The sequence below is a fragment of the Coloeus monedula genome (genome assembly GCF_965178545.1).
Source record: "Coloeus monedula genome assembly, chromosome: 24".
NCBI lineage: Eukaryota > Metazoa > Chordata > Aves > Passeriformes > Corvidae > Coloeus > Coloeus monedula.
Genome location: NC_138804.1, coordinates 5156626 through 5180223, shown reverse-complemented (window position 1 = coordinate 5180223; position 23598 = coordinate 5156626). Strand labels below are relative to the sequence as shown.

The window sequence follows — 23598 nt, the reverse complement described above, 5'->3', positions numbered from 1 at the left end:
TTCAAAGTCATGATTTTTATTTTTCACTTTTAAGCCCATTAACATTTTCTTCATGGAAAACTGCCCAGTGCAAAGCTCTGGACCCAGCCTGGACTGGGTCATGGGCAGGAGTGCTGCAAGGGACCGCAAGACTTCCACTTGCAAATGCCAAGTACAAAGCTGTTCCCTGGTTATTTTAAGCTTCATGATCCATCCCCTCCTTAGTCTCAGGAGGGACACATCTGGCTCTGCTGTAAAGCATCAGATGCTTTGAAAGCTGCTGTGTTGGAATCAGCCCCAGTGGGGATGAGGAGCTCCACCACTCTCTGCCAGTGGCTGGGACTGTGCTGTGAAGCTCCAGAAATAGAACCACAGAATCATTCAGGTTGGGAAAGCCCTCTGAGGTCATACAGTCCAACATTCCCCCAGTACTGCCAAGGCCACCACTAAACCGTTTTCCCTAGTGCCACATCCATACATTTTTTGAACACTTAGAGGATGATGATTTCAGCCTGTGCCAGTGCCTGACCACCCCTTCAAGGAAGAAATTTTTCCTAATACCCCGTCACAGAGCACAGGCTCTTTGGGTTTCAGGATCTGTTCCCTCACCTTCATTTTCAGCTGTGACTTCAGGGCTCTGTGTGTCTCAGCAGGGCTGTCACCATTGATGCATCCTCTGCCAGATTTCTCCTGTGCTGAGATGACAATGCCCTGGAGTGAGAGATTGCTCCCCTGCATTGCCACTGCCTCTGTCATTCCCCTGTCAGTGAAACCTCCCTTTTCCTTCCTCCCCACCTCCCTTCAGGATGTGCTGGCCCTCTGGAAATGGCTCCTGGGGGTTGATCACCCAGCAGAATTCCCATTGCACACATGGGTCCGGGGCTGCAGCAGGGTGGATGTAGGGCTGCCTGTGCTGTCCATACTGGGGTGTCCATACTGGGGTGCTGCTGAGCAGGGCTCTCACACCCAGCCCTGCTGTTGCATTTTGGGCACGGCCTGGCTCGGGCAGAGCTGGGGCTCCCAGGTGCCATCACAAGCACTGTCATTCCCCTCCCTGCAGGAGATCGACGGGAAAGCCCTGCTCTTGCTGCGGAGCGACATGATGATGAAGTACATGGGGCTGAAGCTGGGGCCAGCCCTGAAGCTCACTTACCACATCGACAAGCTAAAGCAAGGCAAGTTCTGAGAGGACTCCTGGCAGGATGGATCCTGGAAGCTCCGCTCCCGGCCGTCCCCACCCGCGCTCACCTGCCGACAGGTTCGCATGCACACACCCCCTTCCGCCGCAGACGGACACTCCCGACGCCCCGGCCAGGCCCCGACGGGAGCTCAGGAGGAGCCCGGCGCAGCTGGGCTTTGCACCAGACTTGAGCTGTGGGTGTTGGAAGCGGAGGGTCTCTCCCTGCTGCCCAGCCAGCACTTCTCCGTGGGCTCACGGTCCTGCTTTCCTGGGATGGAGCAGCGCTCCGGGCAGTGCCCGTGGGGACTGGGCACATGCAGCCACTCCTCTCACACTCTCCGTGGCTCAGCGCTCCCGGCCATGCCTGCTCGGGACAGCCCATGGGGGTGGCTCTGGGCCGGGGGCCGGACGAGTCTGCCCAGCCTCAAGGGGCTCAGTGCCCCCAGCCTGCCTTCAGCTCTGTGGCACCGCAGCAAGCTCAGAGCATGGACCACCCCACCCTGTCTTCCGCACTGGGGGAGCCCATCCACCTGGCTCTGCCTGCCCCCAGCTCCTGAGCTGGCTCCAGCTGGGCACACCGGGCCGGGGTTGGAGGCCTCCATATTTATTCCAGACTGGGGAGGCTGTGTGGGAGCGTGGAGCGAGCTGGGAGAGCTGAGGAGCAGGGCTGGGCCTGGCATGCCCCCTGGCACTGATAGCCCTGGGCTGGTGTCGGAGGCTGCCTGGATGCTGCAGGACTTGGCTGATCTTTCTCTCCTTTTTTTTTTACTTTTTTTTTTTCATTATTTTGGAATTTTTTTTTTACTAAGGAGTTGTCTGTTTCAAACGATGAGATGATTTTTCTACCTGTGTTGAACTCGCAACTCTTGGTGATTTTTAGCCAGAGCTGCTAAGGTTTGTCTTCCCAGGGGCCCTCCTGCTCCTCTAGAGTTTCGGTCTGTCCAGCTCACCGTGTGCGAGAGGGTTTTGGGTCTGGCCAGAGCATCCCGGGGTGGTGACCTGTCCCGCCATCACTATTCCTGTGAGGGCTTTGCCCTGCCCGAGGCACCTGTTGGTCTCAGGCAGTTTAATGTATTTATTTTTGATGGCACTTGAGTGGTACCAGTGGTCCCAGACATGTTTCTGCAGCTGCACGAGGAGTGTTGGAGTGGAGCCACCAGCTGTGCCACCACGGTGTCCCCTGGGCAGCAGCTGCCACCTCGGGGCTGCCACCTCGGGGCAGGGGCTGCCCAGACCCTGGAGCATCGCTGGCACCAGCCTGGCCTGAGCTGGGACAGGGCTGATGGGGCCTGGCTGACAGGACAGGGCTGACAGGACAGGGCTGATGGGGCCAGCACGGGCTGTCCCCAGTGTGTGCCCACACATGCACCTCAGCACGGACCCCCCCACACACACACTCCCTCTGCAGTGACCAAAGGGCTGGGACGGAATCTCCACTGCAAGCACTTCCTTCTCCTGTCCTTAGCTCACCCTCTGCATCCGGAGCCACAGCTCACACCCTCCCCAGCAGCCTCGAGGGCCTGGCCAGCAGCAGGATGGGCCCCTGTGGTGACCAACCCTCCAGGCTCTTGCACTGAGTCAGGTTTACCCCTAAGGGGCAAAGTTTCAAAAAAAAAAAATACCCCAAACTCCAAAGTAATAAAAAGGCAAAATGGCTTTTTGTCCTATAGCGCAGCCTGGCTGCTGGCCCGGGGCTGGGGGCTCTGGCTGCTCTCAGAGCCCCTCGCTCACAGCACGACCAGGGACCCCTCGGTGTGACCCAGCGTCGGTCCCGCTGCAGCCAGGCCCCGGCGGGGTCAGCCAGTGCTTTCCTCTGCACTTATTTTACGTTGATTTGTTTATAAATAAAAGGATACCAAGTTCCTCGCCGCGGTTTGTGCACTGATGGCAGCGCCGGGCTGAGCCCCCAGAGCCCGGCCGTGGGGCAGCACAGGGACAGGCAGTGGGAGAGTGGGGTGGGAGAGCGGGGCCCGGGCGGGGCTGAGGGAAGCGAAGCGGCACTCGCAGGGTGGCAGCACGGAATGGCCCGGGACTGGTTCGTGAGGCCGGCGAGGCACATCGTGTCCTCCCTCTGTCCACCAGCCCCTGTGGCACCCCCAGGCTGACACCCCCGCCTGCCCTTCGAGTGCTGCCTGGTGCTGACAGAGGCTTTGGCAATTCCTTGCTCCAGTCTGGAGCTTGAGGGGGGTGTTGGGGCAGGGGCAGCCCCTGGCTAAGCCCCTGAACCCACCCATCGCTGCCCACACCCCTCAGAGCCTTTCCTGGGGCCCTGGTGCCGGTAAGGGAGGTGGGCAAAGAGCCCCTGCAGCCAGACAGGGGTGGGAGCTGCGTCCCCCACACTGCTCCCCAACACAGACCGCTGCCATGAGCCCAAACCCACATCAGCCCCTGAGGGCTGCCAGGGGCTGCTCCGTCCCACAGGGAGAGGGTTCCTGGCACGGGATGGGCAACCCAGAGGGGCCTGAGGCCGAGGGGGCCTGGCCAGGCCCCACACCTGGGGCTCAGCAGGGCTGGTCCTCCGTGACAGGGGTGATCAGTGAGCGGCGATGGGTCTCACCGCCATGTGCTCTGAGCCGCGGGTTTGTGTCCCAGCTTGAGCTGCACCTGGAGCACCTGGTGACATCCTGCAGGGGCTGGTGGCAGGAGAAGGCAGGTAAGGGGCACCCAGCCCCAGGGAGGGCAGTGAGGTGGGCACTGGAAAGTCTTGGCTGGTCCTCACCCCCCAGGTGAGGGGGCAAAGCCCCCAGGTCTCTCCTGCAGGCCCAGCTCTGCTGCCCCGGGGCTCCTGCCCAGGTGACTCACCCCTGGGGCCACTTGTCACAGCACAGGGACCCAGCCCAGGCTCACAGGGTCCTTGGGCTCCACCGTGCCAGCACCGTCCCCCCACAGCGCCATCTCCTCGGGGACTGCAGCAGAAGCGTCTGTGCCCAAGGCCCCTCGCAGCAGAGCCTGGGGGCAGCTGGATCCATGGTTTGGGCTGGGACTGTGCTGTTGGGGCACAGCAGCGCTTTGGTGAGGTCCAAAGCCACCAAATGCCCAAACCTCTGTGCCAAGCCCCATGGATGCCCAATTTATTTGTAAAATTTTGCCGCATCTTCTTTAACTGCTCATTTCTGTTGCTGTTCCAGCTCAGGAGCTGAAGTGCAGCAGCTCAGGGTGGGCACCAAAACAGAGCTCCCCATGCCACTGGGGTGGAGTGCCCCAGCCCGTGGGCTCAGGGCTGCCGTGGGACCAACAAACCCAGGAGCTGGACAGTGGGAACAGCCCAGTCCTGCATGGGCTGGGCACCTGGGGGTGCCGAGTCCTGGTCAGGGGAGGCTGTGCCATCACCCCAGCTCGCCCCTGAGGACCCTGTAACGAGGAGATGCTGAGGCAAAGGCAGAGCCCTGGGAGCAGCCAGGGCCCAGCAGAAGCGGGGAGACAGCCTGGCCCCAGTGCTGAGGATGAAGAGTCAAAGGGGAACAGCATTTCCCCCTCCTCATGGGGAGTGGGGACAGGAACCACAGGGTGCCCTTGGGTGACAGTGCTCCCAGGACTTGTCCCAAGGGAGTTGGTTACTGAACGCAGAGCCAGGGCTGAGGCTGCTCTGGGGAGAGCAGAATTGGTGGGAGTGACAGCCCCACATCACCCCATGGCCCAGGGACAGAGCTCTGGCCATGGGCCTGGGCCTGCAGCGGGCAAGAAACGCTGTGACAGAGTGGGGGACAAACCCTCCAGGGGTAGCTTGAAGCCTAATTCCTCAGGCTGAGCCCAGGTTCCCCAGGTTTCTCCACTGCTGGAGGGAAGCTCCATAATTTCAGACTTTGGAGATCCACATCTAAACCCACTGTGACTACAGCTCACAAGTTTTTGCTAGCTTAGAGGGGATTAATTCAAGGTCAGGCACTTTTGTGCTCCAGTCCTTTCCCTCCCTCCGAGCAGGCAGAACAGAGTGAGCTCAGGGCTCTTACTTAGTTTGTTACAAATGAGCATTTAATGACCGAGTCAGTTGCACGGTTTTGGCCAAAACAAACATTTCAGGAGAAAAAAACACAGTTGTGCTGCAGCTGAGGGAAGATCTCACCCTGCCCCCAGGAGTAGCCAGGCCAGGCCAGGACTGGGCAGTAGCAGAGCGCTGCAACTTGATCATTCCTGCACAACAGCTGGAACTGGCACACGAGGAATGCCGAAGCTCTCCGGGCTCACAGCAGCTTTACAGGGAATATTTAAAACAACTGAGGACTAAAGCATGGGGGGTGGGGAGGAGGTCACTGAGGAGGGACAGGACAGGGTTTGGTTTCATGGCTCAGCCACGTCTGACCGTGCAGCTCTCCCCAAACTCCACCAAGCTACTGGATTCCGAGTGTGCGACATCTCAGACAGCGGAGACACTTTTCTTCCTTTCCTCTCAAATACCAAAGGCCACGCAGGGCATTCCATGGCAGCAGCAGGCAGGGAACCAAAGGAGTTCAGCCCCGTCAGCACTGCACAGCTGGACAGCAACACCCACCACCCAACCCGGGTAACACCGAGGGGAGGGCGAGCCCCTCCCTCAGGAACAGCCCTTGGGAATTGCGGGAGCACAGGACACACAACTCCAACGTGGACAAAAAGGCAACGAAAGGCTCCACTTCAAATCCATGAAAAAGCACCAGGAACTGCTGTGTCCCAGGGCAGGGACACGGTTCAAGGCAGCAGTGGAAGTGGCTCAGTGGTTCACTCTGTTCTCACCTCCCCCTTGATGCAAGGGGTCGGAGTTCCCCAGCTCCAGGAGTGCTGGCACAAGGAGGGCTCGCACCGACCCCTCGGGTCAGGGCTTCCCTGGCAGCTTTGCTCTCCTGCCCCCCCAACCTGATCCCAGTTAATCACATCCCTGCAGTGACACGTCAGCCAGAGCTGAGCGTGTTCCAGAGTAACACAATTCCAGGAAGATTTTCCTGGTTACAAGTTCATTGTGACAATGAATGCACCAAGAGCACCAGTGCCAAAGGTTTGTAAATACTACTGAAAAAAAACCCAAACAGAAATCATCCCCTCCCCCTTTTGCCTGAAAAAAAGAAAAAACAAACCAAAAAGGCTGCATGAAGCTGCCCAGAGCCTTCTCTGCAGCACAGCCCAGCTCAGACGCTGAGCCAGCCCCCAAAATCTCATGCCATCCATAATTTCACTAGTAAGCAAAGACTGAGGAGGGAGCAGGAAGACTGGAGAAAGAACTCCACTGTCAGTGTCCAAGGCACCCTGATGCCAAGCACTCCCTGCACTGGGTAGGACATGTGCCATGGGATTCCCCTCAACACATCAAATCCCACACCCCAGTTTGCTTTGACCTCCAAGCAACTGAAGGAACTGAAAGAAGTGTGGAGGGGCCTCTGTGAACTTTCCTCCACAAATAACCAAGATCTACATAGAAAATGAAGGACAGAACAGCTGAGGAAATAAGGGACAGGATCTCAGAACAAAAATTATAAACCCATAAATTAGGAAAGCCCAAAGCTGAGGGTGTTGAAGCTATTGCTGTAAGAACACCTGGAAAACCTAACAGTGACTCCTCTCTGCAGCAAGGACACACCTGGAGAGGGAGAGAGAAAAGGAGCAGGAATTACTCACAGGGAAGAGCCAGAGGCTGGAACTGCACAGCCCTGGAGGCAGAGTCTGACACGTGGGCCCTGGCAAGAGCCTGTGCCCAGCTCAGGGGTGTCTGCCAGCTTTCCAGGGCACTGTGGCACCACCAAAGGCTCCCCTAGACACGTGCTCCTTACACACACACCCACGTCCACCCAGAGCACGGGGAGCGAGCAGCGCTCAGCCAGGACCGAGCCCCTGCTCTGCCCAGCACTGCCATGGCAGTGCCAAAGGGACACGGTGCTGCAGCCCTAGGAGAGCTGGGCTGAGACAAGCCCCAGGGACACTGCCACCCTCCCCACAGCTCTCTCATGTGGGGACAGCCTCAAAGCCACCAGCTGTGCCGCATTAGGGAGCACATGGGATACTGTCAGTGAGACCAAGGTTCAGAGTATCTTTAGGATAAAAATTTACAGAGAGAATTCTTCAGCTCTTGGTGTTGCACCAGCTGTGGAACAGCCCAACACCCAGCAATCCCTGCATCTGGTCCCAGTCCTGTGCCCAGGGATGGGGAGCACTCCTGTGACAGACTGGGGCTGGCCCTGCTTTCCCTCTGCAGTTCACTCTGGAAGTGTCTGTTACACAAAGGGAAGGGGGAGGAGGGAAGGGCTGGACCTCTTGAGTGCCCTGGCACTCAGCAGCAGAGCCCTGCTCTCACCCCAGAGCTGTGTGCACAGATGCTGCTCAGCTCCTGCAAAACCCCCACACAAACCAGCCAGAGCAGGGAAAGTCACATCCATGATCACCTACTGCACAGGGGGATAACTCAGATTTAAAGTCTGCCTGTTCTCCTGGTGCAGTCTGAGTGCCAGGTTTTAGTGTCTCCTTCCCTGGACTGTGTACATCCACTTTTCACATCCCTGTAACACCCTGCAGCCCTTAACAGACCAGAGCTCAAGCCCCAGGTCTGACAGGAACTGCTGTCCCAGGAGATGGACACAAATGGATACTTCCAAAGTATTATTTTACAATAGTGAGGGACTACAAAATACTGCATTTCCTAAACCCAGGAACCCCTTGCTCAGCTCTGTCCCCATTTCCAGGAGTTTGTGCTCCACTGGTGCTTTTATCTGAATTTAACCCCAAACTCGTGTGTATTTGTATTTTATTGTGGGTCAGTTTGCTAAGGGGACACCCACCCCCAGCTGTAACATAGAGGCACTACCCAGCCCTCAGCACAGCTGGAACACATGAGCACCAGCACATCTCATGGTGTGCCAGCTTCCTACCAAATACTGTGGAAGTCAGATGCCAGGAGCAAAGACTGGGCAAGGAATTTTTTCCAAAAGGAAGAGGTTGAGATCATTAAACATTACCAGGAATCAGTCGTGATTTGCTGAAGGGAACTTCAGCTCTGTTATCTCCAGGTCAGGGGAGCTGCTGCCGCTCCGGTCGCTGTAGGTGTCCCTGCAGGAGGAAGAGATTTGGAGATTTGGGGTTAGGGAGCACAAGTCCTTTAAGGACTGGTAATTCTGATGTGGGATGCTGCAGCACAGGGAAAACTTCAGCTCCTCTGCTGTGAGGAGCCATTTCAAACTCAAATGTGCAAAAGCAGAAAATTAGAATATCCCTCAACCCTTGGAGGCATTGACACATGAAACTCTTCTGGACCCCACCTGACCACTGTGATGTTAACACTGACACAGGAATCCCGTGGTGCAGCTCCACTGCAGCTCAACCCACAAAGCCAACACGTTCCTTTTGGCATTGCATTTGCCTGGGTTTGATACAGGCACTGCTGATTCTCCCCTGCACTTGGTCTGGTTTTCATTTAGTGCCTACCAGGACTCAGCAACCCCTCCAGGTTCTCTGTGAGGAGAACAGGTCAGTACCAAATTGTTGTAATTGGTTGCACAGTCCCAAGTGCCAAACAGAACTGCAGGCACTGGGGAACAGCAGCACCAAGTAACTGCATCATTAAATCCACCCAAAACACCACTTGCTTTGCAAACTGAAACAAAGAAAGCTGAAGTCAGCAGAAAAAAATATGAGGCTGCAACAACCAGGCCCTGTTCTTTAAACCAGCAGCAGGAACAAGTTTCTTATGGACGTGCCTGTACGTGGGACTTGTGTGAGGAATGTGGAGACCTGTCCATGAGGTCTCCAGCCATGTAAAAGAGCAGGCCCAACCTGTTTCCCCAAACATCCTGACTGACAGCACAAGGCTGCAGATCTCCTCTCCCTGAAGCCAGGGCCTCTCTGCAGGACAGCTCTGTGGCCCCACAATCAGCCTCAACACACCAGACATGAGCTTTCAAAAAAAGAGTGGAAAGAAGAGGTGCTGCAATACCAAGTTATCCCCAGGAACTCTGTGCCAAGAGGATGCTCCAGGTTATCCTGCAGGAAGCAGCACTGCCTGTGGCAGCCCTGACTGGGGTCTGTCTTAAACCCACCTGGGTGAGAGCCTGCAGCCCTTCTGTAGGTAGTGGGTGAGTCTCCCTGCAGATGCCAGGAGGAGCCCGAAGTATGGGGGTGATGGCTTGATGGGCCTGGAGAGGAACTCGGGGTGATACTGAACACCAACGAAGAAAGGATGCTCTGAGAGGAACAAACAAAACATTCACGTCAAGACTCTCAAGCTTGTGGCTGAGCTGCAGGTGAAAGCCCGATTCTGCTGAAGCCGTGATGACAGGGAAGTATCATTTCCATGCCTTTTGTCCATAAATGGACAGGGACATGGGATTCTATTTTTACCATCAGTTTATGGATGGAATCATTCTGAGACAGTCTGAATGGGTCCCACACAAAAACTTGCTCCATTACCCTCCAAACACTTTCCCTTGTCCATCCCACACCCACAAACCAACTGCTTAAGGACTCACCTTCCAGCTCAACCACTTCCATCCGCTCTCCCTCCTCATCCTGCCCCACAAACTTCAGACCTTGCTCTTCAAAACACTTTTTCAACTCTGGATTGACCTAGAAAACCAGAAGCAAGACAAGCCATGATCTCTTGAGTCTGGATTACACAGGAAAGCTCGATACCCACAGGAGCATTTTTACCTCAAATCTGTGTCTGTGTCTCTCTTCCAAGAAATCATGATCTCCATACAGCTTCCCTGCACCAGAAGGAAGATGTTCCTCAGAGCAGTGATCACAGCTTTTAACACATTCATTTTAACAGCATCCTTCAGAATCTGCCACTTCTGGAGAGGATCAAATTTCCGAACCCCCATTCCCCACCAGTCCCCACCTGCCATTCAAGGATGCTTCAACAATCCCAGGTCTCACTTCCCCATACCGACCATACATGCAAGCCATTCCCAGGAAAGATTTCCAGAAGAGGGAAGAAGGGCCTTACTCATGATTGAATTCTTGGTTTGGAAGAGTGTTCTTCTCTTGCCAAGCCTCATTGTCCCGCCCATTTGCCCAGGATTATGTTCTGGCATGTCTATGACCTGTGGAAAGAATTCAGAGGGAAGTGGGAATCAGGGAGGAATAACAGTTCCAGGCAGACTCTGACATGTTAAAAGAAAAAAATCCCACCAACATTCGTGCAAAAAACCAAGGAAACCAGCCCAAGGAACACTGTCTTGACAAGGCAGAGCAACAGAACCAGGTTAGCTGGCCAAGCTGTTCTGGTACAGCCCGCACAGAACATACGGGAGGTTTGTGGATATTCAGGAAGCTTTCACATAGGAAACGGCCTCAGTCAGAGTCTGCACAGATCACACCCACCAATACTGTGCTGTTTACTGAACTGCATGTGAAACAAGCAAATTTATGGAAACAAAATCCCCAAATCAGAATTGCTTACTCTCAGAAAAACAACATCATAAGCTGCTTTTTGTTAACCTCCTCACTTTGAGTAGCATTTCAAATTACAGCAGAAGCCAATCATTATGTTCCTGGACAAGGAACACAGAGATTTCCACAACCATTCCCAGGAATTCAGGTCTGTCTGTGGCTATCATACAACAGTTCGAGTTGGAAGGGACCTTAAAGCCCATCCAGTGCCACCCCTGCCATGGCAGGGACACCTCCCACTGTGCCAGGGTGCTCCAAGCCCCATCCAACCTGGCCTTGGACACTTCCAGGGATTCAGGGGCAGCCGCAGCTTCTCCTGGCAACTGTGCCCAGGGATGTGCAGGTAAGTCTGGTAAGGATATCAAGAAAGTCACCATAAACTCACCACTGGATGAGAAGTTTTGGGGTCAAACTCTGTTGAGTTGGCATCTGCAATGTAACATTCAGCAATCAGAAACATCAAGTCTCTCAGACCATGACATCATCACCTACAGGACCTGCCCCAGGTACAGCTGCTTCTCATCCCCAGCTGTGCTGAACCCCCCCAGGCACAGAACACCCCAGGCAGCAGGAACAGGGCTGTCAGCACTGTTTGGTATCAATTTCAAAGGACAACCCACTCTCGTTCAGGAAAAGCCCACATTCAACAGCTTCAAATACAGAAGTAAAGGCACAGAGGGGGAAGGGAGCAGCGTGGTCTGAGAAACTCCTTTTTTCTCACCCTCACTACTGCTGAAACTCAGAGTCAGGCTAAGAACTCCATTTAGCAATCTCTGAAGGGAGTTCTGTTAACAGGGACCTGCTCAATTCAAGCAGTGGGGCTCAGAAGGTAACTCCACTCACTGAAGGAGCTGCAACTGCTGGCTGGCTGAAGTGGTTTTTGGGCTTCATTCCCCCTGGCTGCAGTGGGAATTTGGGATGCCCAGCACATGTAGACCACCAAAGTGTTTCATTCAGGAGCTGAACCTCATGTTAAGCAAGAGGAAGCTTTCTGTCATTATAAGCATGACTTATTCCATTGATTTTTATTTAAATATGGTAAGGAAATTTTTACTTTGAATTAGCAAAAGAGATGAGGATTTTTACAGGTCTAGGGGAAAAATTCAACCTTCCTATAAAAAATGTAAAATCACAGGTATTACTCAAGCAACCCAAGAAATGACCAAAAGGCAGGAAGGGTTTTGTGCAATTACCTTGCCAACCAAGGACACTGCGTGCAAACTCCACCACGGCCAACTGCATTCCCAAACAGACTCCTGTGGAAGGAAAGGCAGGACACGGATCAGGTCAGGACAAGGACCTCTGAGCCCATGGTGCAAAGCACACACACCTTCGGAGAGTATCCTGAGTCAGAGGAAAACCTGGATGAGGCAGATCTTTGACTGGGATTTAGGGATCTGCAGTCCTGACAAGCTTTATTTCCCTCCCTTTCCCATCCCTCTGCTCACACACCAGTTCAGTCTCTCACCACAGGCATTTCATACTCACATATTTCTTGGTGCCAAGACCACCACAGCCTGCTCTGAAACATTCCCAGACTGCTATCCCCTCATTACAGATTCCTTGTCAGCACATCCCAGCCAACTCTGACCACTTCAGAGCTAACCAGGGATGAGGCTGCATTCCCAGCTCAGCTGAGCACAGATCACTGCCTTCCTCAGCCAACTGCCTGCAAAACTGCTCATCCCAGGCACCAGTGAAAACCAGGGCAGCTCTTGCTGCAGACCAGTTAGGCTGTTATTCAACCTCCTTTCCTTTGCTTTCTTTCTTCTTATGGATGAAACATGTTTCTCACCTAAGAAGGGTTTTTTCTGTTTTCTTGCCCAGGAAATAGCTTGAATTTTGCCTTCTGTCCCTCGAACACCAAATCCACCAGGAACCAGAACTCCGCTGCATGAGGATGAAAGGATTCCATTCAGCATGGCTCCCCCAAACCACATACCCACATATCACCTCCCAGCCATAAAATCTTGGGCTTGCAAGACCTCTCTCCTGAAAAGGGCTCTCAAGTAGCCACGTGGCAAGGCCTGGCTACAGCAGTTTCCACATGACTTCACATGAGCTGTCACACAAAGCAGAATTTACAGGGAAATATTTTATAAATGCCAATTTTACCTTCCCAAAGAAAGATCCCAAATACAATGCAGGTTACCATACTGAAACGGTTCATGCTGTGGAACTCACATGCCCTGCACCAAACACATTTGCAAACACATCACCCAGCCAGGCCCACGCTGAGGAAGCCTCTGGCTACAGTGTCAGGTTGCCCTAACACCAAACTCTGCAGGAGCTTCTTTCTTCTGATCCCACCCAAATCCTGCCACCCTGAGGGGTAACAGGCCCTCATTCTTGTTTTTGTGCTAACTCTTGGCCCTCCTCTGCATACTAACACTTTTCCCCTTCTCACACTTTATTTCTAAAGAACTTGTTACCCCATACACACCTTCCATTTTCACTCTGGCTTTAACAGCCTCTACCAGTACCTTTCCTTTCTTCTGATTTCTTCTCACTGTTTCCACCTGATCATGCAGGTGTGCATATCCTCACCAGCATGATCATTTCCCCCACTGCTCCCTTTCACCAACTCCCTCACTTCTTTAACAATTCTCCATTTAACATCTTATCCTAAATCCCCCTGAGAGGTGTTTGGGGGCCTTGTCAGAGTGTGCTAGTACAGTGGCTAAGAAAACAGTCTCCAGTGAGGCCTGTAACTCCAAAGCCAGCAGCAGCAGCAGGTTTATCAGACATTCTCCAAGGAAAGGGCCGGAGCAGAACTTACTCAGCACCACAGAGCTTCTGCCATGCCTCGTGGTACCGCACAGGCTCCTCCTGCAGAGTGTCTGGCTCCAAGTCGGCAGAGTCAATGTACTGGGAAGAAATCCAAAAAAGGATGAGATGAGATGAGATGAGATGAGATATTGGCACAAGAGTGTACAGGATCTCGAATTCTCATTAAATTAGGATAGCATCATTCTTCCTGGATAGCTCTGCATTTTTTTCCTAATGGATACTTAAGTTTATTTCTGGGCTGATTTCCCATCTGTTAGCCAACGAAACTACTTTCCTCACCACCCTACTACTGGTGCACAAACAGAACCCATGATTCCTCCATCCTCCCCTCTCTGCAGCTCAGCTGTAACATACACCAAGTCCACGAGCCCCAGCCTGTAGCACAGCAAGGTGGGAACATGGGGCTGTGCAGGCACAAACCACCACACAGAGAGAAAAAAACCTACCACTCTCTCATCAAATAAACATCTTCTTCAAGAGGCACTGAAGAAGAAATAGGATATGGTGAGGCTGCTGTAATTAAAGGGCGTTATGACAATGGAAAAAAACCCTGCAATTTTTCCATTTTCTCATCTCCAGTATTCCAGTACCTCTGAACTTCGGGACATTCTGGCAGGCTGCTAAACCTTTAAAATAACCATTTTGTCTTTTTTTTGGTTGTTTCTTGGAGGTTGCAAAACTACCCATCAGTTCTTTAACTAACTACTGTTAGTTCCTGAGCATAAGATCTCCATGCACCAGGCTCACAGAGCTCACTTCACTTCGGAGCCACTCAGACACAGCTGTGCCAGGGGCTACCCACAGATGCATGTGCAGGGTTTGCACTTCACCTGTCTTTTCTTCTACTGATTTTGGAAGTTGAAAGGTAACCCAGACCTAGATCAGTACTGTTAAAAAGCAACCACCTATTTCCATGACTCCCTGACATAATGAAACTGCTAGACATTTAAAAGTCTATCGAAATGAACATAAAATTTCTGGCAACAGGTATCTATTTCACCTCTTCAGAGCATCCAGCTACCACCAAGACCCCAAAAAGCACCTGTACAGCCAAACCAGCATGAAAACCTTAATAAAGCCTGAGGCAGGATCATCATAAAGCCTGAGTTTTATGATACACAGCAACAACCCCAAAAAAGGATCACTTGCAACAACTGTCAGAGGAATTAAAGCCGAGTGCCCTCCTCCAATCCATCTACCACTGTCACAGCTCAGCACACAATGCTGAGCACTGAGGAGTTTCCATCCATTGCAGACACCTCATACAGATCACAGCATGAAAGGCTGGTTTGCTCTGAAGCTGGTTTAGGCCTGGTAACAGCTGTTTTGATGCTGTTATGATCAAAGCAGCTGTTTGGATGCAAGGACAATTTGGATGTTCACCAGCTGAATCTGCCTATGGGTTTGTGAAAATCTGAATTAGGATGGGCAGCACTGTAGGTGGAAGGAGCATGGAGGGAGTTTTTTCCACACACACACAGACCCATCCCTACCTTAATGTCAAGTTTGTGGTTGATGGCCAGGGCAGAGTGCTCCAGGGCTTTGATGACAGATGCATAGGAGTCAGAAAACTTGGTGTACTTGCCCACGAGTGCAATGGAACATGTTTCAAGTAGACGGTCATACCTACAGAACACCAGAACACACAGGTTATTCCAGCAGTAACAGGAGAGGGATGGGAATCACATTCTGTTCAGCTTTTCAAGGAACAATCAGCTGTGCTCTTCTAAGTCTGTCCAACAGAGCTGACATCTTTGGAAAGAGTGACCTTTCACAATAATTATGATTTAGAAACATCAAAGCAAGATCAAAACCAAAACAAAGACAGAGGAAAACAGTTGCAGAAAGCCACATATAAATTAACTCATCTCTCCTGATGATGAAAAGCCATTCTGAGCAGATCCAAACCGCCGTTTCAGGAAGCTGTATTAGATTCACAGACTACAGTGAACTCCTAGGAGAGGATCAAAGCACAGCTTGGCGTATGTTTGTACTGCACAGCATCTTCCCACGCTGCTGCTGACTGAGTTCATTTCAGCAGCTACAAACACAGAGAGCATTTCTGGAGTCCTAAGGATGTGCTGCCTACATTTTCAATCCCCAGCACCTGGCAGCACGGGATTCACACAGCATTCCTGGCAATAGCCAAGAGTTTGTTTAAAGTTTCTCTCAGAACTGCTAAATACCTTCAGCCCAGCTGGGGACCAAGGGCTTTCCCCATCAAAAGGAAACGTTACTGACAGGGCTGGCTTGTGTCAGGCACACAAATAAAGGAAAGCATGAAAGCATCCACATCTTGACATCTCTTAATTTCTTATAAGAACAAACATATTTAACTCAAGTCAAACATATTGACACTCAAGTCCTTTCTGAAAAGACTCTATTCACTACTTCCCCATGAACATTGAGTCTATTCCTCACAAGAAAAAACCCCCAGTGTCCAAGGAGTCTCAGAACAGGTACCAAACATTTGTCTCACTTGCCTGAAAGCACATGCAAAAGTGCCTTTTATTGACACTCCTGACATCTCCATACAGCTACAAAAGGATTTTAACACTTTGTAATGTTACTGAGAGGTTTTCTTATAGAAAGGGAGGGCAGGGCTGTCCAGCTTTTAGTTACTTCAGGCTGGATTTGACACAGACAGTACACTTCAAACACAAGATAAGGATCTCACTAAGTTTATCTCACAGGATTTTATGGAAGAAGGCCGAGGGAATTGGGGTGGTTCAGCCTGAAGAAGAAAAAGCTCCAGGGAGACTTTATGGCAGCCTTCCAGTAAGAGGATTTATGAGAAACATGGGGACAGACTTTTTAGTAGGGTCTGTTGTGCCAGAACAAGGGGTGATGCTTTTAATCTGAAAGAGGGGAGATTTAGGCTAGATATAAGGATGAAATTTTGTACAATGAGAGCAGTGAGGCACTGACACAGGCTGTCTACAGCAGCTGGGGATTCCTCAGCCCTGGAAACATTCAAGGTTTGGGGATGGGGCTCTGAGCAAAAGGAAAAAACAGTGTGAGCATGTAAGAACACCTGAGAACAGGAAATAACACCCATCATCTCACACAATCAGCAACCAAGAAGATGAACCAGTCTTGAAGTGTGTTGCAGTGTGCCCAGCAGTGCAGCTCACCTGTCAGCCATCTCCTTCCACTTCATGAGCATCCTCCTGGGCTGCCTCTCGATGGGAAGGTCCAGCCTGTGCCTGAAGTAGTCCACGACTCCCTGCTCCTCTAACAACAGAGGAACCCGGTAGATAGAGGAGACATCATGAACACAAATGACCTGTACATAAAAGAAGGATGTCATTAAAGCACAGGCATCCAGTGCCCGTACAACCATTTCTACTCAGACATTCAGTGTTCCTGTCTCTAGCAGAAAAGCATGTGACCACCTAAACTTCCAGGCAGTAACATGTTGAATAACATAACATATCAACAGCTTAACACTGCTTTCCTTATGCTTGAAAAGGCCATTCTTCAGTACTTCCAAGGCATTACTGCTCCCTGGAGCCCTTGGGAAGGGCTATAACACAGTAACCCAGCAGCAGGAAGGTCAGCTGCCCAGCACATTACGTGAGCAATACACAGCAAAGTTCAAAGAACACTCCAGGGAGACTCCTGTGATACAGAATCCCACATGAAGCTACAGTCAAACTGCCACAGGCACAGCTTCCCCCTGCCCACCACCGTCCTTCCTAATCAGGGCTCCCAGTCTGATTGAAACCCAGGGAAATCTGTGATCACAATACAGCAATACACTTTACAGGGTGCTCCTCATCAAATTCAGGATTAAACAACTATGAGGAAAGAATTCTTAGGTCAATGAGGAAAATTTACATCAACAGTTCTAGTTCACTGAAACAGGAAAAGATGGCTCAGGACAACTGTCACCTGCCCATTAATAATGAAGCTGTACTTTAAGGATCTAAAATACACTGGCACAACTTTTTTAAATCCTCATTTCTACTGACTCAACTGAAAGCAGAGTTCAACACTGCACTAGTCAAGCCTCCTTGGCTGCACATTTTCCTCTTTTACCCTCAGTGCTGTTTACTTCTCAATCCAAGTGCAAATGCAGTCAGAGCAACAACTACATAGAACTGCATTAAACTTCCTGGAAAGGGACAAGAGCCAACTTATTTTGAATTCCTGGCCAACAAGAGGTAGATATTTTACTGATGACACATCAACATTATTGCCAGCAGTGCAGTGCTTGAAATTGCAGGACTCAAGTTTGGTCTTGTTGTAGAGCAAATTAATAAAAATTGCTTGACAGAACCTGGGATTGTGGAGTGATACTCAGTCTTTCACAAAAAGACAACATTTTTCAAGCTCCAGCTGGATCAGAAAGCACTAACATTCAGCCTACATACTTTTGACTATTTTCCAAGGTCCCCCTTAGACTGTGTTATGAGTCTCAGTACAGAAAGAATTGTGCTAACATGGAATTTGTGCATATCACAACTTTGAAGTGAAGCAATGCTTCTCCCAAAGCTTGGGCAGAAAAATAATACTGTGAAAAGAGCAGTGCATGAAATACAATCATATATCCGTTAAACCTAGCTTGGGGCAATTCTTTCACCTCTGAATACTGGAAAATCTCATTCTTCTATGTTCACAGAAGGAATGTGGAAGTATAATTAAGGTCAAAACAGTGATTCAGAAATCACCTTGGATTCCATAGGATTCTCTAAGCTTACACCAACTGCCTTATAAGAAAGCCTGGGTGCTGACACAAAAAGAATTGGTTTAGCAACAGGTCCATGTGTCAGGAAGGTAGGTAAGACAAAGCAGCAAATGATTTTTGCAGCTACGAAAACACAGAGCTGGAACTGCTGCGCTCAAACAAAATTCCCCTCAGCATCTGACAAAGAGCTCCAGTATCTACTGCAAGAAAGCACAGACAGCAATCCTTACCTGTTCTGGTTCAACATGACAGAACATGGAAATCTTTTCTTTTACTGAGGTATCCAGTGGAGTGGAGCACCTGCAAACAATCTAACAGAGCAGCAACATCAGGGTTGTGATGCAAAACAGAAATACTCAGTCATTCACAAAACAGACCTCTAAAAAAGAGCTGTCTTTGTGCAGGCTCTCTGATTTGAGAAAAAAACCCCACAACTCAGTTTCTTTTTCTTTTTTATCACCACTGTACAAGAGCTCTCAACTGAAGCATTACTTAGACAACACTGCTGTTGCAACATGCCAGATTTTTACACTCAAAGCTGTGCAACACAAACCTTACCAGATCTGGTGAGAGCCCGAGACCCCTGAGCTCACGAACACTGTTCTGGGTGGGTTTGGTCTTCTGCTCCCCTGTCGAGCTTGGCTGGTCAGAGAAGAGCAGCAGTTGGGGTATCAGATTATGATCAGCAGCAATGATTCAGCAGGTTAATCAGGACTCTCACCCATCTCGTGAAAACTTTGACTCAGTTCTTGGACAATTCACATGAACCTCGTGTACCCCATTTTAATCCCCAGGACTGCAAGCAACCAGCAGGAACCCAAATTCCAATCTGCCCACCAGAGTGCAGGAAGGAGAGGAACAGAGAGCCTAAGGTTTATCCACTGCTCCCTCCAAATACCTAATATTTTATATTTCTAACTTTTCTCTGTAAATCACCTGGCCTGAACAGAAGGGGGAAAAGGGAGAAGAGAACAAAGATTGATCTGCACTCTGTAATTATCAATTTGCTCTGTCAAATTCAGTTCAACCTGGCACAGGGAATGCTCATGCTGCATTCCTGCAACTCCCAAGCCTTTATTACACATTTATACACTTTGAAAAGCTCCTGTTCAATTCCTGTGAGACTTTTCAAATACAAAATGATATAATCTCTGCATTTCTGCCAGAAGTTTATATCCACAGAAATACAGAAGTAGAAACACTTAGAGATACAACATTTCAGAAGCACCTACTTAGGAAGCAAATTTTGGATTGAGGAAGCCTCTGACCACCACCATGTTTTGGGTCCTTACCTGGGGAACCAGACTGACATGAATGTTACAGAAATTCTCTCTTTTGGCTTTGAACTGGAACTGGCGGAAGGCCTCGATGAAAGGCATGCTCTCGATGTCACCCACCGTGCCCCCGAGCTGGGAACACACAGACAGAGGGAATTAAAGTTACTGCCAAAACAGCACCTGGTGAAGCTGTACACTAAAGATGTACAAATACACAGAACAACACACAAACATCTCCCCAGCACATGCCTCTGATTGCCTAAAGGAGTATCAACACTAACAGAGCTTCCTCCTGAGGTGCACCACCAGTCTCTGTGACTCTGTGACCCAGGACAGGACCCCAGGGAGCTGCTGGAGCTGGGCCAGGGCAGGCTCAGGCTGGAGAGCAGGGAAAGGTTCTTCCCCCAGAGGCTGCTGGGCACTGCCCAGGCTCCCCAGGGAATGGGCACGGCCCCGAGGCTGCCAGAGCTGCAGGAGCGTTTGGGCAGCGCTGCCAGGGATGCCCAGGGTGGGATTTTGGGGTGTCTGGGCAGGGCCAGGAGTTGAACTCTATGATCCTTGAAGGTCCCTTCCAGCTCAGGGTGTTCTGTGATTCTATTCTATGCAAAGCAACAGCATTTGCCAGCTGTATGCACTCCTTCCACAGCCTCCAATCTGTTCCAAGTACTATTCTACCTTCATAATTTCCCCATAAATCAAAAAGCCACAAGAAAAACAGCTTTACATATGGGCAGCACCTCTCCAGAAACATCAGCTTTACCTCTATTTTCTCTTCAGAGAAAGACTTAAATGTTAAAATTATGATTTATGAACATTAGGTGGCACTGAGAAGCAAAATTTGTTAAGTTTTAGGAATTATATAGAGTGGACACATGAAGGAACAGAGACAATACTTGGAGCCTCCCAGGCCCTGTCGGACAGTCCCCCCTCGGTACTTCAGATCTGGGCTTGTGATGCTGGAACAGAAATTGGCACCCAAGCTGCAGGCAGAGTCCAAGTCACCATGACCTGGGCTCTGTGACAAGCTCCCTCTCCTGTGTTAGCATATCCCAGCAGCCAGCTCAGCAACATCAGAGCCTTCACCCTGCTCCATCTCCTTTTGGCAGCAAAATGTTCCATAAACACACGGAAAACTGCCACCACTAACTTGTGCCATCCCCTATCACATGTCTGTGCTTGAAATGGTCACTTCAAGGCTCCTTTTACTACTGAGGAGGAAAGACAACTGTTTCCAGCGTGGTGTTTACCTGCCCTCCCTCCAGCCACCAAGGAAGAAGAGGGCACAGCACGATTAACTCAGACTGGCATATTAAGTTACAAGAGCTAAAAAATTAATTCCGTAGGTTAATTCATAGAATTTCCTGAGCTGGAAGGGACCCACAGGATCATCCAGTCCAGCCCCAGGTCCTGCCCAGACACCCCAAACCCCACCCTGGGCATCCCTGGCAGCGCTGCCCAAACGCTCCTGCAGCTCTGGCAGCCTCGGGGCCGTGCCCATTCCCTGGGGAGCCTGGGCAGTGCCCAGCAGCCTCTGGGGGAAGAACCTTTCCCTGCTCTCCAGCCTGAGCCTGCCCTGGCCCAGCTCCAGCCGCTCCCTGGGGTCCTGTGGAGCTGCTCCTCATGAGGCAGCTGTACTTTGCAATTCAGAAGAATAGAGTAAGTGAAGTTAACAAGGGGAATTTTTAACCCATTCAGTAACATGCAAGTTGAACATTTCTGTAAAGAAATATGCAAAATATGCATATAGATCAGTATACTGCATACAAGAACCAAAATTATCTACTTTTTAAAAGTTACAAACCTCAATCACACAAACTTGGGGTTCGATGCCATCTTCATCCACAGGAATCCGTGCCTGTGTCATTACCCATTCCTGTATGGCATCTGTGATGTGGGGAACAACTGGAAAGGAAACCCAGGCAAGGGTTAAAGCACCCCCACATGTTTCTCCCCCTTAACTCATTACAGAGCAAATTACTGACAATCACTAGCCAGTGCTTCCCATAGGGCTTGAGCAGGAATTTGTGTCTTTAAAGAACTATGCATTTTTGAAGTGATTATTCTTGGCTGTGATTTTCAAGTGCCTTGGCAGGAAATGGAACCCTGCCTCAATTTAAACACATGTAAGCAACATTTCCTTTAAGCTGAAAGATTCAAGCACAAACTGTTCTCTCTAAGCAGAGAGAGTCACTCTGTTTTTAACTGTCCACAAAAGTCCTAATGTCAACCAACTGTGGAGAATGGTTAAAAAGGGAAGGGACTGATCTGTTACTCACAAATCCTTTGGGTTTTCTAATGACATGAGTTAACAAAAGCATTAACCATTTTAACCAGCTAACAAGCAACCCCCAAGTGTATTGGTCTGAAGTCTGTTCACTTTCATCACTGGCTACATTAGACAGCTGGACCCAAGTCCAGCACAGTCCAAACACAAGCAGGATGGTGCAGAGCCTCAAGTGAAGATGAAAGACAAAAGCATCCAGCCAGGACAGAATGCATTTCTAAGCACCAGGAAAGAAGTTTTGCATCACCTTGGACCGTTTTGCCAAGATAATCTCCCTTTCTCTCCTTGTTAATGACATACTGGTAGATCTTCCCAGTGGTCAGGTTGTTGTCTTTGGTGAGTCGGATATCGAGGAAGCGCTCGTAGTTCCCAAGGTCCAGGTCCACTTCCCCTCCATCATCCAGAACAAACACCTCCCCTGCACACAGAGAAACAGGCACAAGCACACATAGCAGGCATGTGATAGAATTCAGTTTAAGGAAACACCTTCCCTGATTGCCACAGCAAGTTTAGGAGTGGCGAATAAAACTAACAGCCTTATATAACCGAGAGGACCAGTGCACTGGAGACTGAACCCCTCAGGGCAGCAGCAACAACAGTCCAGAGCACATCTGTGCTGGGGGCACAGCAGCCCCACCAGCCAGCCCGGAGTGCTGGCAGGCTCAGCCTGCGGGGCCCGCAGGCAGGACCAGGCACAAAGGCTCCTACAATGGAAATGATTCACTGCAACCCAAGGCAGCCCCGGGGCCACCCGGCAGACGCCGATGCTGAGCCCGCGGGGCACTCACCGTGCTCGTACGGGGAGAAGGTGCCGGCGTCGATGTTGATGTAGGGGTCGATCTTGATGGAGGTGACATGCAGCCCGCAGGACTTGAGGATGGTGCCGATGCTGCTGGCGATGATCCCCTTGCCGATGCCCGAGATCACCCCGCCCGTGACTAGGATGTACTTCATCTGCCCCGCGCCTGGACGCGACAGACACCGGCTCCGCCTCACCGCGGGCTCTGCGAGGAGGACGCGCCCCGGGCCCTGACAATCCTGACAACGACCCCCAAGATGTTCCCCCGCCCGTCGCCGAGGGCCGGTGCCCGCTGTCCCCCCGTCTCCGAGGGCCGGTGCCCGCTGTCCCCCCGCCGCTGAGGGCCGCTCCCCTCCCCGCTCCTCCCGCCAGAAATTCCCGCCACCGCCGGGCGGAACCTCCGGCGCGCCGCCCGTGTGCCCCCGCCAGGCCCGCGGGATCCGCGTGGTCCCGTTCTGCTGCCCCCCCCCCGGGCTGCCCCGATGGTCCCGCCCGCCGCCCTCACCTGTGGCCGCCGGGCACGCGGACGGCGCGCGCGGGGGGGGAGCGGGCGGGAGATGCGGAGCGCGCGCGGCGCCGCTCCCGGCCGGTTCGGCTGGGAACCGCATGAGGCCCAGCTGCCCCTCTGCGCCTGCGCTGGGCGGGGCGGGGGGCGGGCCCAGCGCCGGAGGGCGGGGGCGTGGCCGGACCCCGAAATAGCCCCGCCCCCTGCCCCGGCCCCGCCGCCTCAGCGCCTCACGGAGGGCGGGAGCGGTCGGGTCCGGGCGTTGCGCGGTGCTTGCACCGTTACCGCTAAGCCGTGTTCCCAAGTGCCACATCCACACCTTTCTTGAACACGTCCAGGGATGGGGATTCCACCACTGCCCCGGGCAGCTGTGCCAGGGCTGGACAATCCTTTCAGTGAAGAAATTTCCCAAATATCCACCCTGAGCCTCCCCTGGCCGAACCTGAGGCCGTTCCCTCTCCTCCTGTCCCTGTCCCCTGGGAGCAGAGCCCGATCCCCCCGGCTGCCCCCTCCTGTCAGGGACTTGTGCAGAGCCACAAGGGCCCCCCGAGCCTCCTTTGCTCCAGCCTGAGCCCCTTTCCAGCTCCCTCGGCTGTGCCTGAGGTGGGTTCTGTCACTGTTGGTCTCCTTTTCCAGTGTCCATGCGTCCTGCCAGTACATTTCCCAATGGACATGGTCCCCTGGGTGTTGATAGTTCTGTGGGCAGAGATGTCTCTTTGTTTTCCTGTGGGCTCGGGCTGTCCCCT

At 51.8% G+C, this 23598-nt stretch overlaps 2 protein-coding genes across 8 annotated transcripts in view; one reads left to right on the top strand and one right to left on the bottom strand.

Annotated features, from left to right (window-relative positions):
• SCMH1 (Scm polycomb group protein homolog 1) overlaps nt 1-3009 on the top strand; it is a 71918-nt gene extending 68909 nt beyond the window's left edge. For all 6 annotated transcript variants that reach the window (XM_082296418.1, XM_082296417.1, XM_082296416.1 and 3 more), the window contains one exon: nt 1040-3009. In XM_082296418.1, coding sequence (XP_082152544.1) covers nt 1040-1165 — 126 coding nt within the window. In that variant the 3' untranslated portion in view covers nt 1166-3009. The remainder of the gene's footprint in view (nt 1-1039) is intronic.
• Nucleotides 3010-5134: 2125 nt separating this feature from the next.
• Nucleotides 5135-22967, bottom strand: CTPS1 (CTP synthase 1). 2 transcript variants are annotated; one of them, XM_082296378.1, is made up of 19 exons: nt 22853-22967; nt 22337-22513; nt 21796-21966; nt 21066-21166; nt 19280-19396; nt 18546-18629; nt 18218-18298; nt 16432-16583; nt 14791-14923; nt 13287-13375; nt 12303-12397; nt 11701-11763; nt 10893-10936; nt 10062-10158; nt 9764-9819; nt 9583-9679; nt 9154-9298; nt 8077-8167; nt 5135-6707 (listed from the first exon to the last, which is right to left on the bottom strand). In XM_082296378.1, the coding sequence occupies exons 1-18, from the start codon at nt 22953-22955 to the stop codon at nt 8083-8085; spliced, it is 1890 nt and encodes a 629-aa protein (XP_082152504.1). In that variant the 5' UTR covers nt 22956-22967; the 3' UTR covers nt 5135-6707; nt 8077-8082. The 2 variants fall into 2 exon arrangements, with proteins under 2 accessions (XP_082152504.1, XP_082152503.1); XM_082296377.1 differs by having other exon boundaries at nt 22337-22552; nt 22853-22959.
• Between the last annotated feature and the right edge of the window lie 631 nt (nt 22968-23598).

Coding starts and splice junctions, on each gene's coding strand:
- CTPS1 (XM_082296377.1), bottom strand. CDS start 22,955: ATGCGGTTCCCAGCCGAACCGGCCGGGAGCGGCGCCGCGCGCGCTCCG. Junction 21,167..21,795: donor TCTTGGCAAAACGGTCCAAG/GTGATGCAAAAC, acceptor TTTCCTTTCCAG/TTGTTCCCCACATCACAGAT. Junction 18,630..19,279: donor ATGTCAGTCTGGTTCCCCAG/GTAAGGACCCAA, acceptor TTCTCTGACCAG/CCAAGCTCGACAGGGGAGCA.